This window comes from Diabrotica undecimpunctata, chromosome 2, assembly GCF_040954645.1.
Source record: "Diabrotica undecimpunctata isolate CICGRU chromosome 2, icDiaUnde3, whole genome shotgun sequence".
NCBI classification, from domain to species: Eukaryota; Metazoa; Arthropoda; class Insecta; order Coleoptera; family Chrysomelidae; genus Diabrotica; species Diabrotica undecimpunctata.
Genome location: NC_092804.1, coordinates 94,699,906 through 94,714,786, shown reverse-complemented (window position 1 = coordinate 94,714,786; position 14,881 = coordinate 94,699,906). Strand labels below are relative to the sequence as shown.

Genomic DNA, 14,881 nt, shown 5'->3' with positions numbered 1-14,881 from the left:
AAATGAAATTTCTCATGTATTATGTATGTGCAAACTGTAGAAAAATAATATATTCTACTTAATGGGAATTAACCACAATTTTAATTGAAAATACGTTTATTTTTAAATTAATTTCCATTACTAATTTCCATTAAGTAAAGTAGTTTCAGAACCATATTAGAAAACTTAATAAAGATGAAAAAATAATTTTTAAAGTAGTCAGTGTTACGTAAAATAGTTTTTTTAAGAAAAATATTTTTGAACCTTGTAAAATATTTAATTGATAGTAATATAACTTTAGTGGAGTTCACTTCTTTGATATCAGTCCAACTGTAAACTAGGATTTTTTTACCAAAAACTGCATAACGCACCAAAATTAATCTCACACACGTAAACAAATAATCTTAATATTTATGACTTTTAACAATTGTTTTTTCTTTGTGTTATAATTAATGGTGAATGGCAAAATCACTTAATTAAGTATTAAATATTTACCACACTTGAAAAACTTTCGTAAATATTTGTAGCGAATAAGCCTTTCAAAATATTTCACTAAAATATTTACATGCATGTGCCAATTCAATAACCACAGTACTAGAACTAAAATTTTTATTCAATTTGATAATATGTACTGTAATGTAAAATAAACCTGGATGTAGGTAAAAGGCCCCAGAAGTTGGGAGCCATTTTGTGTGACGTAAAAATAAAAATAGATAGGAGGATCAGTATTTCATTTTAAATTAAACAAATAAATCATATTAAGGTTTAAAGTAGTCTACAATGCTACCAGCAGCTAGACGTTTAAGGACACAACGGTGAGCGTTGGGAAGTGGGTCAAAATATCTATATTGTAGAAACTTTCTAGTTAGATGTTTTAGTGCATAGTAATCTTTTTTGGCTACCATGACGCTCTTTTTAAAGATGTATTCGTAGATAGCGACTCTATTCTTTTTGGGCGCCAACATCTTGATAAACTTCTATACAAGCTGTCAAAAAGTAGAAAGAAAAAAAATTACAGAAAAATCATATCACAAGAAACTGAAACGGAAGTTAAAAGATCTAACTAAATAAAAAGGGCGTCACATTATCTTTTCGATAATTATCTGAGAGACAAGAAAACGCATAAAGCAGGAAAGTTCCCGGGGGTTGGCTGTAGTTAAAAAAACTTTACAATGAAGTAAAAATTTAAAGTGTAATTGGTGAATATATAATGAAACATTAAATCAAAAATCAAAAAGGATTATAATTGTTGAAATTGTTCAGAACGAATGTTTTGGGTTTTATCACATCATTTTCAGTGAAATGTGAAGTACTTGTTAAATAACTTCATCACCAAGCAGTGGGTGTGTTTAAATTACATATCAAATATTTCAAAGTATACCTAATATAAACGAAGTATTCACTTCAATCAGTACTCCCCAAGTACCACGTACCCTTTTTTCTAAACCTAACAATTTTTAATTACTATTTAAATGGGAATAAGCCACAATTAATGGTTAAAATACGTTTATTGACGTTTCAATTTCCACTTCGGAAATCGTTCTCAAAATACAAACATTAGTTTGTATTTTGAGAACGATTTTCGAAGTGGAAATTGAAACGTCAATAAACGTATTTTAACCATTAATTGTGGCTTATTCCCATTTAAATAGTAATTAATTTAAAATGCCACAAGAAAATAGCTTCAGAACAATACTAACAATTTTTAACACATTGTGAATAATTAAAATCGGTTAATTAGGCGAGCCTGGGAATTTTTTAAAGTCGTACTTTTACTGATTTTTATTATATTGAATATAATTATTGTGTATAAACGTTGATATACATATATTTTTAAAGTTACTAAAAGAGTTTTTCGATTTCTCATACGCAAATTTTAAGAACATTATATTTAAAACTGTTTTTGCCAATTTTTGTTTTAACACGATAAAAAGATTCCTAATTACACAAGCGACTTTTGATGACAAATTTAATTGCGAAACATTTTTCCTTGTATCCATATTTGTCGTAGAGATGATACTTTCCGAAATATTCACGATAACTGTTGAAAAAAGGTTTGTAACGTCAATTTTTCGTTTTAAAACTTTCCTGAATTTCAAATTCAAACCTTTCGGAGACATTTCTACAAAAGAATTTCTACATTTCTTCTTTCTCATCTTACTAGTACAACTTACTAGTACAACTCTGAACAGATTTTGGGATCAAAAATTCTACGAACTATAAAAATTAAATAATATTTTTATTCTTACCAACCACTATATATTTTAGGAAGTGTTGGAGTATGGAGATAAAGCTACAAACGTCCTATCAGTTTTCTGGTTAGAAATTCATTAAAGAATCGTAATATGAATTAAAATGAACAAAGATTAAAATTAAACAAAAAACAACAAAAAGTGAAGACTAATCGAATATATTAGATTGTTCTTACCATTCTTGTTGTTTGAATTAACACCTTGAGAATTTGAGCTTTCATTGGTTAGTTCCATTCGCTCTGCCAGCCTTCTTAGTTCCATCTCTCTCTTTCGTTTATCTTTAACCATTTCGGCAAAAAGGCTAGCATCGGTTATTTTATTTTTTAATTGTGATGATTTTACAGAATGTGGAGAGGGACTCTTATGTCTATATCTGTAAATAAAAATTTTAACTAGTTGCAGTTAGTAAAAACAAAATAAAATTTTCATACATATAATTTAATGTACTGTACGTTTTGTACTTTTATTACCTCGGACTTCTGTTCTTCCTCGGGCTCTTAGACTTGTGTTTCTTATTTTTTCTCTTGGGCGAAGGAGTGCTATAATGCCGACTTCTGCCATAACTTGTCGATCTTGATCTCCTCCTAGTAATAGGACTTCTGCTTCTAGAATACCTAGAAACAAAATCAAATACAATAACGAATAACACAATATCGAATGAACACTATTTCGATTAGGATTGCTTTGCTTTTTAAAACTAAAATATAAATATATTTTTTTTCTGTTACGATCGACAGCACTACTCATATCGCCCCCGCATGGTCAACTGGACCCGATATTTTCTATTAGTTGTATCTATCCTATACTCTCGAGTACAACCAAGAAAAGGTAATCCCTCCATCATCTTTCCTACTAAACCTACATCCCCTAACGCAAGGTAAAGGTGTAAGTATGCCATGCCCAGGTCTGTATGGCAGTTGAGTGTCTAAATTGAACTGTATCAAACGGTCGACTGGGGAAACCCCTTTCACTTTACGCGTTATACCTCTACAGAGAGCGCTTCAGGGTAGAGATGTGTAATACTGTGTTGAATGGCACTCTCGTATTGAAACTTTAAGAGTGTGTCAATCGTATTGATACAGTTGAAATGACCCGGTGACACCTTTGACACAGTTCAACACACCAACACAGTGTATTAAAATATATACATACTTTGTGATACAGTGTCGTACGCAGTGTCGACTTCATTCGACAGTGTCAGTTTCTTTTTTCGTTAATCTTTGACACGCATACAATAAATTAAGGCATACCCACATGCTCACAAATTTAGTTATGTTGTATGCGTTGTTGGCGCGAATATATTTGTAAAATTACCTACTCAAAAAAAATGAAGAAAGTTAAGTTAAAAGAATGAACATATATGAAGCGTGCATTTCCATAACGCAGTAAGTGCCAAATTATAAATTTTTCAGGAGTAAAAAACAGTTTTTTATCGAACATGTTTATTTCTTATAATGTAACATACTGAAAAAGGATTAGTTTAAAGGTATTATATAATACAAACATACCGCAAAGGAACAATAAACAAAGCTTACTTAAAAAAAAATTCAAAAATCTGTCTAAGGTCAAAACGTTGTAAGTGCCATCAGGTTTGCAAGTCAAAACGTTTTAAGTGCCAGATTTTTAACCGTTGTTTCCTACAGTAGAAACTTGCCCTGGTTGACCTAATTTTTCTTTAAAATACTTCTTGGCATCATCGTGAAGATAAGGGAGCATTTTTTCAATATCTGTTCTTTTTTTCTCTGGGATACCAAAGTGAGTTCTAGTTTTTTGAAGGTCTATGATTTTAAAGTCTTCTAATGTAACTCCAGATTTGAGTACATTGGTCTCACTCCATCAAGCGAGCTCACTATGTCCTTTAGCCACCATCACCGTACCAACTTTCTCTCTTGTAAGACGAAGCTGCGTAGCTGTTGAAATGCCTAACTTCTTTGTGTTCAGTTTATCACAGGCAACGGTTTTGAAATCATAAAAGTCCTTAACCACCATGCACGAGAATGGATTTTTCTGGGCCGCACTAGTAATGATGTTAACAACAGTCATCAATGTATAAGCCTTACACACTTTTTTACGTTTTTCTATGATTGCGAAATCTCTGTCGCAATTAAGGAAAGTGTGTCCTTTTACAGGAAATTTATGAATAATTTCCTCAAAAACGTTATTTGCTAGTATGGTCAAATACATGGCGATCATGAACTGATTTTTATTTTGACCCCCACAATTATCCGACCACAAAATAAGCTTTTTCTTTCCGTGATTGCCAATTTCCTTAGTAAGGTAAGTATATAAACAGGAGCTAATTTCCAAGGCACCCCTTCCCCCAAAGTCCTCAGTCCATAAACACATGAATCCCTTTCCTGTGATGGAATCGTGAATTCCTAAGTTACACACTGCAAGCTGTTGTGAATAGTACATTTCGGAGTGAGTTAATTGGGGAATGTACATTTGCTGCTGCATATCGAAGGAAAGAACATAGCAATTACTTGTACATGCATTGTTGGTCTCAGTTGACATTGCTTTTGTAGCAGCCTCTGCTCTCCGATGGTGAAGCTCCTGTTCTGTTACAGCAGCTTTATCTGTATGCTTATATGTATGTAAGCTTTATATGTATCTACTTTAGGCCTTGCAAAAGATAAGTTAAATTTTGATATAAAAATTTCATTATACCATTGTCTAGTCACTGGTGGTTTGTTAGGCGGCTGATAATCCGCACAATATTTCTCTAAAAATGCACGGTACATTCTACTTACGTTTAAATCCGGTGACAAGAAGAGCTTATCCGGGGTTTTCGCCCTTGCGTAGTGGCTTTCAATTTTTGGAAAACTTTCGATATGCTCTATAATCTTGTTAGTCCAGACAGTCTTGAAAATATTTTGTCGAGCCCCTCCTCGTTTTTCTGACATATCCATTTTACCATCAAGAATTTTTTCTCCCAAAAGTTGCACTCTTCTTGGAGTTACGGCAAACGTACTACAAAATGTTTTGAGGCAAACCCTTATTTCAGATCCTCCAGGCAAAAGTAAATGGTAGGTGAAAGAGTGCTTTCTCCTACTTTCACTGGGATGTTCGTACTGACCATGACGTCTCCTTTTGATTAATTGGGGATGAATAAACCTTTGTAGGTAACTTTGCTGCTTAGATAGATTTAAACAAAAAAAAAATTATTTATGTTTTAACGTCTATTTAGATAGGTATCTCTTTAAACCATACTTACATCAGCTGGTGACATTTTCTTTGTAACGGTCTTTTTATTGACTAGAGAAACATATTCTTCGCCAGAGTTTCTCATTTTCTTGGTTTTATTTTTTTTTTCCAACTATCAACAACTCTTCTTTTCTTTTTGGACCGTTTTTCTGTAGTTTCATCCATATTCGTTCCAAATACTTATGTTTAAACTCAACCCAACACGTCCAAACAAAAATAGTTTAGTAACTGATGCGCCACTCTACATTTAACAGAATTGCACTACGATACTTACAACGTTATGACTTGCACCGCTACTTTATCCCCACTTTTCACGCCGTCGCTAGCCATATCGACATGAAATAAATTTTAGGCGATGGAACATGGCACTTGCAACTCATTTAACTTAAAAAAACCAAATGAGGCATATTGGCACTTACAACATTATGGAAATGCACGCTTCATATAAGGAATTCATTTTTTTAGTAAAGTTCGAACTCTCATGAAATGCCCCAGAATTGTTTTACTATTACTATATAAATCTATGAAACAATTAGAATAAATACCAAATATCAACAATTAAACAAAGTTTATAACTTTAAGTTTAAGTACTTACACCAATTAAAAGATTTTGAAGGAAATATTATACATTATCTATTTTTTCTTTCTTTCACTTAATTCGAATCTAGGAATACTCAGTCTTGAAGTATCTAATTTAGGGTAATTTCTCTTAAAATTTACTGATGCACCTCGAGAGAAAAAATGTTTTCTTTTAATTTAACTCATAATTTTTTGAATATTGAAATCACTTCATGCAATAAAAAAAGAGTATACCAATGTTATTTTTAAAGCGTGTGTTTGTGCAACTATGTGCATAATTATATTTAGAATTCATATTAAGGGTATCGTTTCTCGCTCGATGTAAAACTGGCGCAGTGTTTCTGTACTATCCAACACATAATACTGAAACACATTGTCATGAAACTTTATTGTGCTGATACATTGTACTGATACAGGCAGCTGTGTCAGTGTCATTGTATCAACACTTAAAAATTTACGGTGTTACCCATGATTACTTCAGGGGACTCTCAGGAGGACCCAACTAATTCTAATACTTCCACTGAGTCTATTCGGCAGACTCTGGAAAAGAACAAACTTACCAGATCGGTTAATAAAAATACCTAGGCTGCCATGCGGACTCCTTGAGAGAGGCTTGAGAGCTTGAGATAAAGAGCGGCTTGAGGTTTCTCGGCCAAAGATATGTGAGGCACAGAGGAGGATACTTCGGAAAATGAGGAAACGGGGACGCAGAGAAATTAACAAAAAAGAGCTGCCTCTTTTAAAGTTCGGCGGCAACTATAAGGCTGTTCTTACTGGGATAAATACGACAATCATTCCCAAAGAATACCCAAACATATCGGTGTCTGAGAATGATGTTGGGCCAATAAAAGATTCCCTAACTAAACTTATCGACGAAGCTCCTGGCGCACCTCGTTATGAAGGTAACCGACTCATGGATGGGTACTACGAGTTGATATGTGCTGACGAGGAGTCCTTTAAGACTAAAAAGGCCTTTTTGGAAGAAAAGACTGAGTGGACGGAAGGCTGAAGACCTCCCAAAATCCATGTGCGTGCCAATGTAACTTCCAGAGAGTACACAATAATATTTGTATCAATTACTACAATTTAAAAATACTCGCCTAAGAAAATCCTAAAAGATGTCGAATATTGATATATAATTGTTAAGTGTTCTACATGTATTCACATTTAAATGTATACTTAATATCATACGTCTAGTCTATAATTATATACTATTAAGCTAATTAAAAGGCATATTTTCTAATTGTTACATTTTCTACAATGTACTTATAAGTCTTACCTGCTCTTTTCCTTTAATCTAGCCTTTTCTTTTTTATGTTTCCTATGTAACATTTCTCTGTCCACTCTTCTTTTCCTTGAACTTGGCGTTAGGGATCGATGTTTATAATGAGAATGTATAATAGATTCTGGAGACTTCATTGTTGGCGACAAATGGTCATCAATTATTATGGGAGAATCTCGTATACGAATAGGCTCTTCTGAGATATAATGATTGTATCTGAATATAAAATAATAATATTTGTATACAACTATATTTTAACGAACATTGGCAATTTTATAACAATTTATATATACACCGCTGAGTATAAAATTCGAGTCACCTCATAATTCGAATTTATTTTAGAAATTATCATTCTTTTTTAACTATTTTGGGTTGTAATATAGTTTACTAATGGATTGCTGGAAAAAAATTGTTTTTGTTGCTGTTTCGATAAGCGTTTGAAATAAAAAGGGCCCCTTAGCCTAATTCCTAAAAACCATTATCAGCGTAGTTTTTGTTTCTGTGGTTTTAAAGTCAATTGTAAATTGTTTGTGTAGTGTTGGAAATGAGCATAAATTCTGTTGTGGCGGCAAGAATTGTGACATCGCTAGAAGATGGCCACTGTCAGCGCGAAACTACGAGAATCGTTGGCGTAAGTCTCTCGAGTGTGCAACGAATATCGCGACGGTACGAAGAGAGTGGTCTGCTTACTCAAGGTCATGGTTCAGGTCCAGGCAGAATTACAACAGCTAGAGATGACCTCTTTATCGTTCCTAGTGCTTTTGAAAAAGCAAGTGCAAGAAACCGAATAGTCACGGCAGTTTCCCTTCGAAATCATCTGTAAGAAGTGAGAAATGTAAACCTAAGCGAATGGACAGTTAGAAGGAGACTTCATGATGCTGGTTTATCTTCCCAAACTAGAGTAACTGTTTGCCAGATTGAATTTTGCACGAAAACACTTGGCTTGGACAATACAGGATTGGACTAATATATATATATATATATATATATATATATATATATATATATATATATATATATATATATATATCCCGCTATCCTTTAGAACTCTTTTCACGTTGCAGTAATTTAGCATCACCAAGAATTGCTATCATTTTCTATTTATAAATTGTGTATGTTCGTTTAGGGCACCTTTGTAGGCTTGGCACTGTTGTCGGTTTTTTAATATTCCGATTTTTTTTATATATTTAATTTTTACATCAAACCTACGTTTTAACATCGAGCGGTAAAATCACTGTATTTGGCATCATTTTAGAGCCAGTAGATGTTGCCGGTATTAATCCTTAAAATAATATTTTACATACCTAAATATCGATCGGTTGTTTGGGTCAAGTTCGAATAACGACATTGAAACTACCTGCTCACAAGTTGCAGTCTCAACAGGTTTTTTTCTTCGTTTAGATGTTATATTTATTTAACCTAGATATTTTTGCCCAGAGAATCGTGTAGGGGAATATTTTACATAAATTTTAATTGACAACCTGTTTAGTCGAAGCTATCGATGAATAGTTTGAGATAAATATTATGGTTTTATGGGATTAAGGCCTTTATTATTGGTTGTGATTGTGATAATGTTTGAAATTTTGATTTCCATTCCGGAAATCGTTCTCAAACAACGTTTTTCTGTACAAAGTGTGTATACACATGTTTACATAATTAGTACAATAAACAAAGCTATTGTAAAATAATAGTGTAAATCAAAACGTTAAATATTAGTTAATTAAAAATGTAATTTTCATCTCAATAACGACCAATAATTGTGGCTTAATCACATAAAAAAATAATATTTGACTTTGACCATGCCATAAGAAAGTAGTTCACGGAACCTCGCTAAATAATTTAAAAAAATCTTATACAGAAATTTAAATTCTAAATAGTATGAGGGGTAGCTGACGAAAAATTCGTAAAGACGGACAGTTGATTTTGCTTTGTTTTTTTAAACAATCTTAAAAGGCAAAAAAAAAATAATTTTTTGCTTATAAAACGTTTTGTATACATTCTAAAGAAAAATAATTCAAATAATAGTTGTAGACCATAAAAAGTTTTTTATGTAGAGAAAAACCAAATTTAAATACATAAATAATTGATATAATTCCAAAAAACCGTAAACTCTATGATATTATATTTGTAGTAATTTATAAATAATGTTAATAACTTTGTTTTTGGCCTAACGATAGGCAATTATGGCAATTGATGAGTTATTAAAGTGTGCTAAATATCAAGCAGATCAAAAAATATTTTACAATTTATTCAATTTGTTTATGACAGAAAGCGATTATTTAAACAACTGTACTTGTCCAAACAGTATGACTCTACAAGTATTTTGTAACTTGCAATCGATTCTTTTCGCTTTTAGTTTTAGAGTATATTAAAAAAACTTCAACATATTATTAAATTTTTTATTAAAAACCAGTTTGAATAGGGGACTTTTTAGTTTTTAGACCACTTCACGGTTTTTCAGTTTCTTTGACAAGTGAGGATTATCTATTCGCTTATTTCTTAATATAGGCTATGAGCAATTATCTAGTCAAGTCAACACTATTATAGAAGTTACCCATACTTTTTTAGTAGTCATTCAGACGGTTCATCTTAATTGTCCCCATATGGAACATAAGTCCGAGAAAAGTCTTAAATTCTGTTTGTGTTGTTTCTTTCCAAAACGCAATCCTCGATTTTTCTGAACGACTTTGTGCAAATATTTCGTCAGAGTCAATCAGAGTCACTTCCACCATTCATTTAATCTACATCGTCCTCGCCAGATGCTTCTAACAATGATTGTAATTCAGCAGTGGTCAATCTACGTTTATATTCACATTTAGCTTTTTTAGATGTCGAAGGCATATTATTTACATCCATCTTTTTATAAATACTATAACTCACTTTTACGGAGGTAATTAACAATTAAACTGTTCTACTAAAACTATCAACTTACGACTTCCAATACTATAAGGCCACTTGAGGTATAATACGTTTTTACTCAATAATAGTTCCTGTATAAGTAAAATTGTTTTTTAATGTGCTCCATTGAAGCACACTAGACATATTCCAGTTTTGCCATCACATTCTTCAGAGTATGTTTTAACTTTTTTAACTTTTCTATCGTCCTTTCTACTAGTCATGCTTCTTCTTAAAATTTTGTTACATCTTGTACACTTTCTTCTCTTTGTATTATCTACATCGCTTTGCCTGAGATGGTATTTTTGGGTGTAACTGTTCGTGAGGGTTACAACATTTCTTTATTTGCAAATGCCTTCGCGAACTCCAGTCTGAACTCAAGGATAGGTTGTCGCTTTTTTACGTTTTCTATTATTTAACAACTAAGCATTTACTACTGCGGTATTAAATGCGGTATTAAATATTAATTCCACTGCCACTTTCCGGTACCACTTCAGAATTTTGCGTATTGGGCTTTGGTAAGAAGCCACTTAATCACTAAAATCAACACTCTTTTTCACCAAGTTATAATCGAGAATAGTTTGTGGTTTTAGTACTTGTGTATAATTTTTCTTTTCATCTGATTAAACCAAGATATAACTATTATGTTTAAATGTTGTAAGGATTAAAACTGGTCTTTTGTCGACCCATTTTATTACTTGTAAAATCAATAATGGGGTTAAGTTTCATCGTGAGTAACTGGTTGCAATTTTTTTAATCGAGATTTTGGTTTTACATGTTTTTATAGTAAAACATCTGCACATTAATAATTCGTTTCTTGAACAATGATTTCAATTCATCGACCAATAGTCTAAAATAAGGTTTTATTACGTCGTCCGGAATATTATAAACTGGTTCTTTTTCACAAATATATTGGAAATATGGTTTACATTCTATATTTAGAAAAATCTTTTACTGCAACTCTTGTTCCCATAAGACCGTATGTTATAAATAAATATATTCCTATAAGAATTATCTTGAAAGATGAAAAAAATACAATAAAAAAGTGAAATATTAAGTGTTATTTAAAAAATAATAAGTCATTCACGGGCGTACAGTTAAAAACAAAAGTTTTCAGTGTTCTATTGCTTGATTATTATTATCTGGTATTCTGAAAATGTTGACATTTTTTCCTGGTCTGATCTCCCTCAACTAACGTCATCTTTCTTAATTGGTGGGTTGTATTGATCAGGTCTCTTTAAGTGTTTTGTTGCTATCCATAGTGAATGATCTTCTTTAGACAATGTACTAATGTAGTGTTCAAATGTGGCATTGCGTACATCATGTAGCGCTCATCTTAATTGTCTGATTATCTACCTCTTGCTCTTTATTTTTCGACTATTAGTTGTATAATATAATTCGGAGTGTTATTTGTCTTTTCTTGATTTGGAATTGTTAATCGTGTAGCTCCATATGAAATAGTAGGAGATGAAAACGGCAGCATATTCATCCATAAAAAAAGGAAACGCGATAAAGATATCTGAAACAACTGTTTTATGTTATAAGAGATGAAATAGTCCGAAATTACCAAAACAGGTGAACAGGGCACTATAAAGAGGAAGTAAAATTAGCTATGAAACAGTTTGAATGAGAAAAAGAAGTAAGCTTAGACCAAATACCAGCAGGAATTATTTAACTGAAGAAAAAAATTAAATCGATAACAATATTCACTCCATTTACAGAAAAGGCGGTGACCCGCAATTATTTTAAGAACTTCTTTAATAGCCTCCAGTCAACAATTTCCTAACCATGTTTAAAAAACGTACGGAATGCACTGTATATACTAACCCAAGTCGTCAACATACTTGTTGTTGCAGTTATGTATTACGATCAACTTAAAGGTTATGCACGACTCCCCTTGTATAGGTACACAGGCAAGCACATGCGGGAGAAAAAAGATTTGTCATACCGTTACATTATGTCAAATTTTAACGTTGAATATTTTATGGTCCCCTTTGGGTTATAAAACGAATGATCGACTTTTTCTCGCACAGATCCCTGCTATGTAACTTCACAAAGCGAGTTTGCTGGGTATTAAAGAACCGTCTATGGCATCATATAATTTTACGCTAATATTTCACGTTCTGCGACGCATTCCACGTTTGACACATTGTCTTTTTTAGTTTTCTGTCATTCTATTTGTTAAATCCTATCTCATTCTCGTCACAGCGTCAAGGAGCAGTAAATGTGTATACTGAACGGGAGGCATATGTCTAACAGTGAACGTTGGAGATTTTTTGAGTTTATCATATCTTCTTCTTTGAGTGCCTCTGCTATCGGAGATTGGATATCATAAGGCGATTCTAATTTTATTTACTGCTGTTTTAAATAATTCGTTAGTGGTACAGCCAAACCACTCTCTTAAATTTCTCATCCAGGACATTCTTCTACGGCCTGGATTTCTGCGTCCTTGGATTTTTCCATGCATTATATTTTGTAGGAATGTGTACTTTTGTCCTCTCATCAGGTGGCCAAACTATTCAAGTTTTCTCTTTTTTATATTCAGTATAACTTCTGGATCGTTATTTATTCTGCGTATTACCTCTTCATTTGTAATTTTATCCACCCAACTTATTTTTAGTATACGGCGGTAGCACCACATCTCAAAGCTTTCAAGATTTTTAACATTCTTCTGTTTAAGAGTTAATGCCTCAACAACCGTAAAGCAAAGTACTGAATACATACTAAGTAGTTAACTAAAAGTGGACGTATGCAAAGAGATGTATGACGTAATCGTATGGTATTCGCTAATAATCCTGTCACGTAATATGCCACACACTTCTGTGCGTTAATTCGTTTACGCAACTAAGCCTCTTTTGACATAACATATATAGGAGCAAAGATATATACCTATAGTCCTTTTAGTGTTGATGTATTTGATTTGTACGTCGTAGTATTCTATTAGTTAAATGGTACCATTTGAGGTACTTTACGTCACGATTGGACTAATAGGATCGAAGATACATAACTAAGGCCCTTTTGCCAAGCTACTCTATTTAATTTTTATATCTCATTGTATTATATTAGTTAAATTCTATCATTTAAGGTACGAAACGTCATGATTGGACTAATAGGACCGCAGATACATAACTAAGGCCCTTTTGACAAGCTGATTTATTTTATTTTTCTATCTTATTGTATTCGATTGGTTAAATCCTATCATTTGAGGTACTGTACGTCACGATTGGGCCACTAAAAACAAAGATACGTAACTAAGGCCCTTTTGACGTGATGCTGTATTTGATTTCTATGTCATTGTATTCTATTGGTTAAGTGCTATCATTTGAGGTATCGTACGTCACGATTGGACTAATAGGACCGAAGATACATAACTAAGGCCATTTTGACATGCTACTCCATTAAATTTTTATACCTCATTGTATTTTATTTGTCAAATCCTTTCATTTGAGGTACTGCACGTCATGATTGGACTAATAGAACTAAAGATACACAACTAAGGCCCTTTTGACATTGTTCTGCATTTGATTTTTCTATCCCATTGTATTATTTATGTTAAATCCTATCATTAGAGGTACTATACGTCACGATTGGACTAATAGGACCGAAGATACGTGACTACGGCCCTTTGGACATGTTGCTGTATTTAATTTTTTTATTTCATTGTTTTTAATTGGTTAAATCCTGTCATTTGAGATACTGTACGTCACGATTGGACTTATAGAAACGAAGATATATAATTAAGGCCTTTTTGACATGCTGCTATATTTGATTTTTCTGTCTTATTGTATTTTATTGGTTAAATCCTATCATTTGAGGTGCTGTACGTCGCGACTGGACGAATTGGAGCGAAGATACAATAGGTAGTTGCAATATATCATAACCCGTTACTTTTAACCAAACATGATGCCAGAATGATTTGTAGATGAAAAATATATATATATATATATATATATATATATATATATATATATATATATATATATATATATATATATTCTTAAATTTACTATTTCGTCGTGGGTAATATTATATTCAACAACGATGCCAAATTTCTGATGCTAAAATGATTGATAATGAAAGTGGGATATACATTTTCATGTATATAATGGCAGCGAGTAAACGGTAAAACCCTGAACTAAATATATATAATATTTTCACTGTACCATCATTTTAGACTCAAACATTTTCTGGAATAAACTTATATAACTCAGTAAAGGATAAAAAGAGAAAGCGGATATTTTAAAATACCAACACGGTATCAAGACTCTAATCAATGAGATGGTTAAAATTCTTGTAACAAGTACGGGAAAACAGTTATTAAGGTCTTGTAAAGTAGCGTCGATATACAGATGCTACTTTGCAAGACGATGCTAAATTGATGGTAAAAGCATAATGTATCGATGCGAAAATGATAGTAGGATGTATATATACATATACATATATATATATATATATATATATATATATATATATATATATATATATATATATATATATATATATATAGAGGCTGTAATCCTTGAACTAGGTGCACTTTAAAAGGATGGTACTTAAATACTTTGAGGATTCTATGCACAGAACTTTTTTTAATGCCACATTCACTGGCGAGGGTTCTAACAGACATCTTGGGATTAAAATTAACATATGCTAGTACATTAATAAGGTTTTGGTTACATCTTACTGTGCGTTC

The 14,881-nt window shown here is 32.3% G+C and overlaps 1 protein-coding gene across 4 annotated transcripts in view; it reads right to left on the bottom strand.

Annotated features, from left to right (window-relative positions):
- The window catches only part of Cdk12 (Cyclin-dependent kinase 12), a 446,209-nt gene that overhangs the window by 298,209 nt on the left and 133,119 nt on the right, over positions 1–14,881 (bottom strand). For all 4 annotated transcript variants that reach the window (XM_072523219.1, XM_072523221.1, XM_072523220.1 and 1 more), the window contains exons 6-8: positions 7,294–7,512; positions 2,702–2,845; positions 2,408–2,604 (exon numbers count right to left, since the gene is read on the bottom strand). In XM_072523219.1, the coding sequence (XP_072379320.1) occupies positions 2,408–2,604; positions 2,702–2,845; positions 7,294–7,512 (560 nt within the window). The remainder of the gene's footprint in view (positions 1–2,407; positions 2,605–2,701; positions 2,846–7,293; positions 7,513–14,881) is intronic.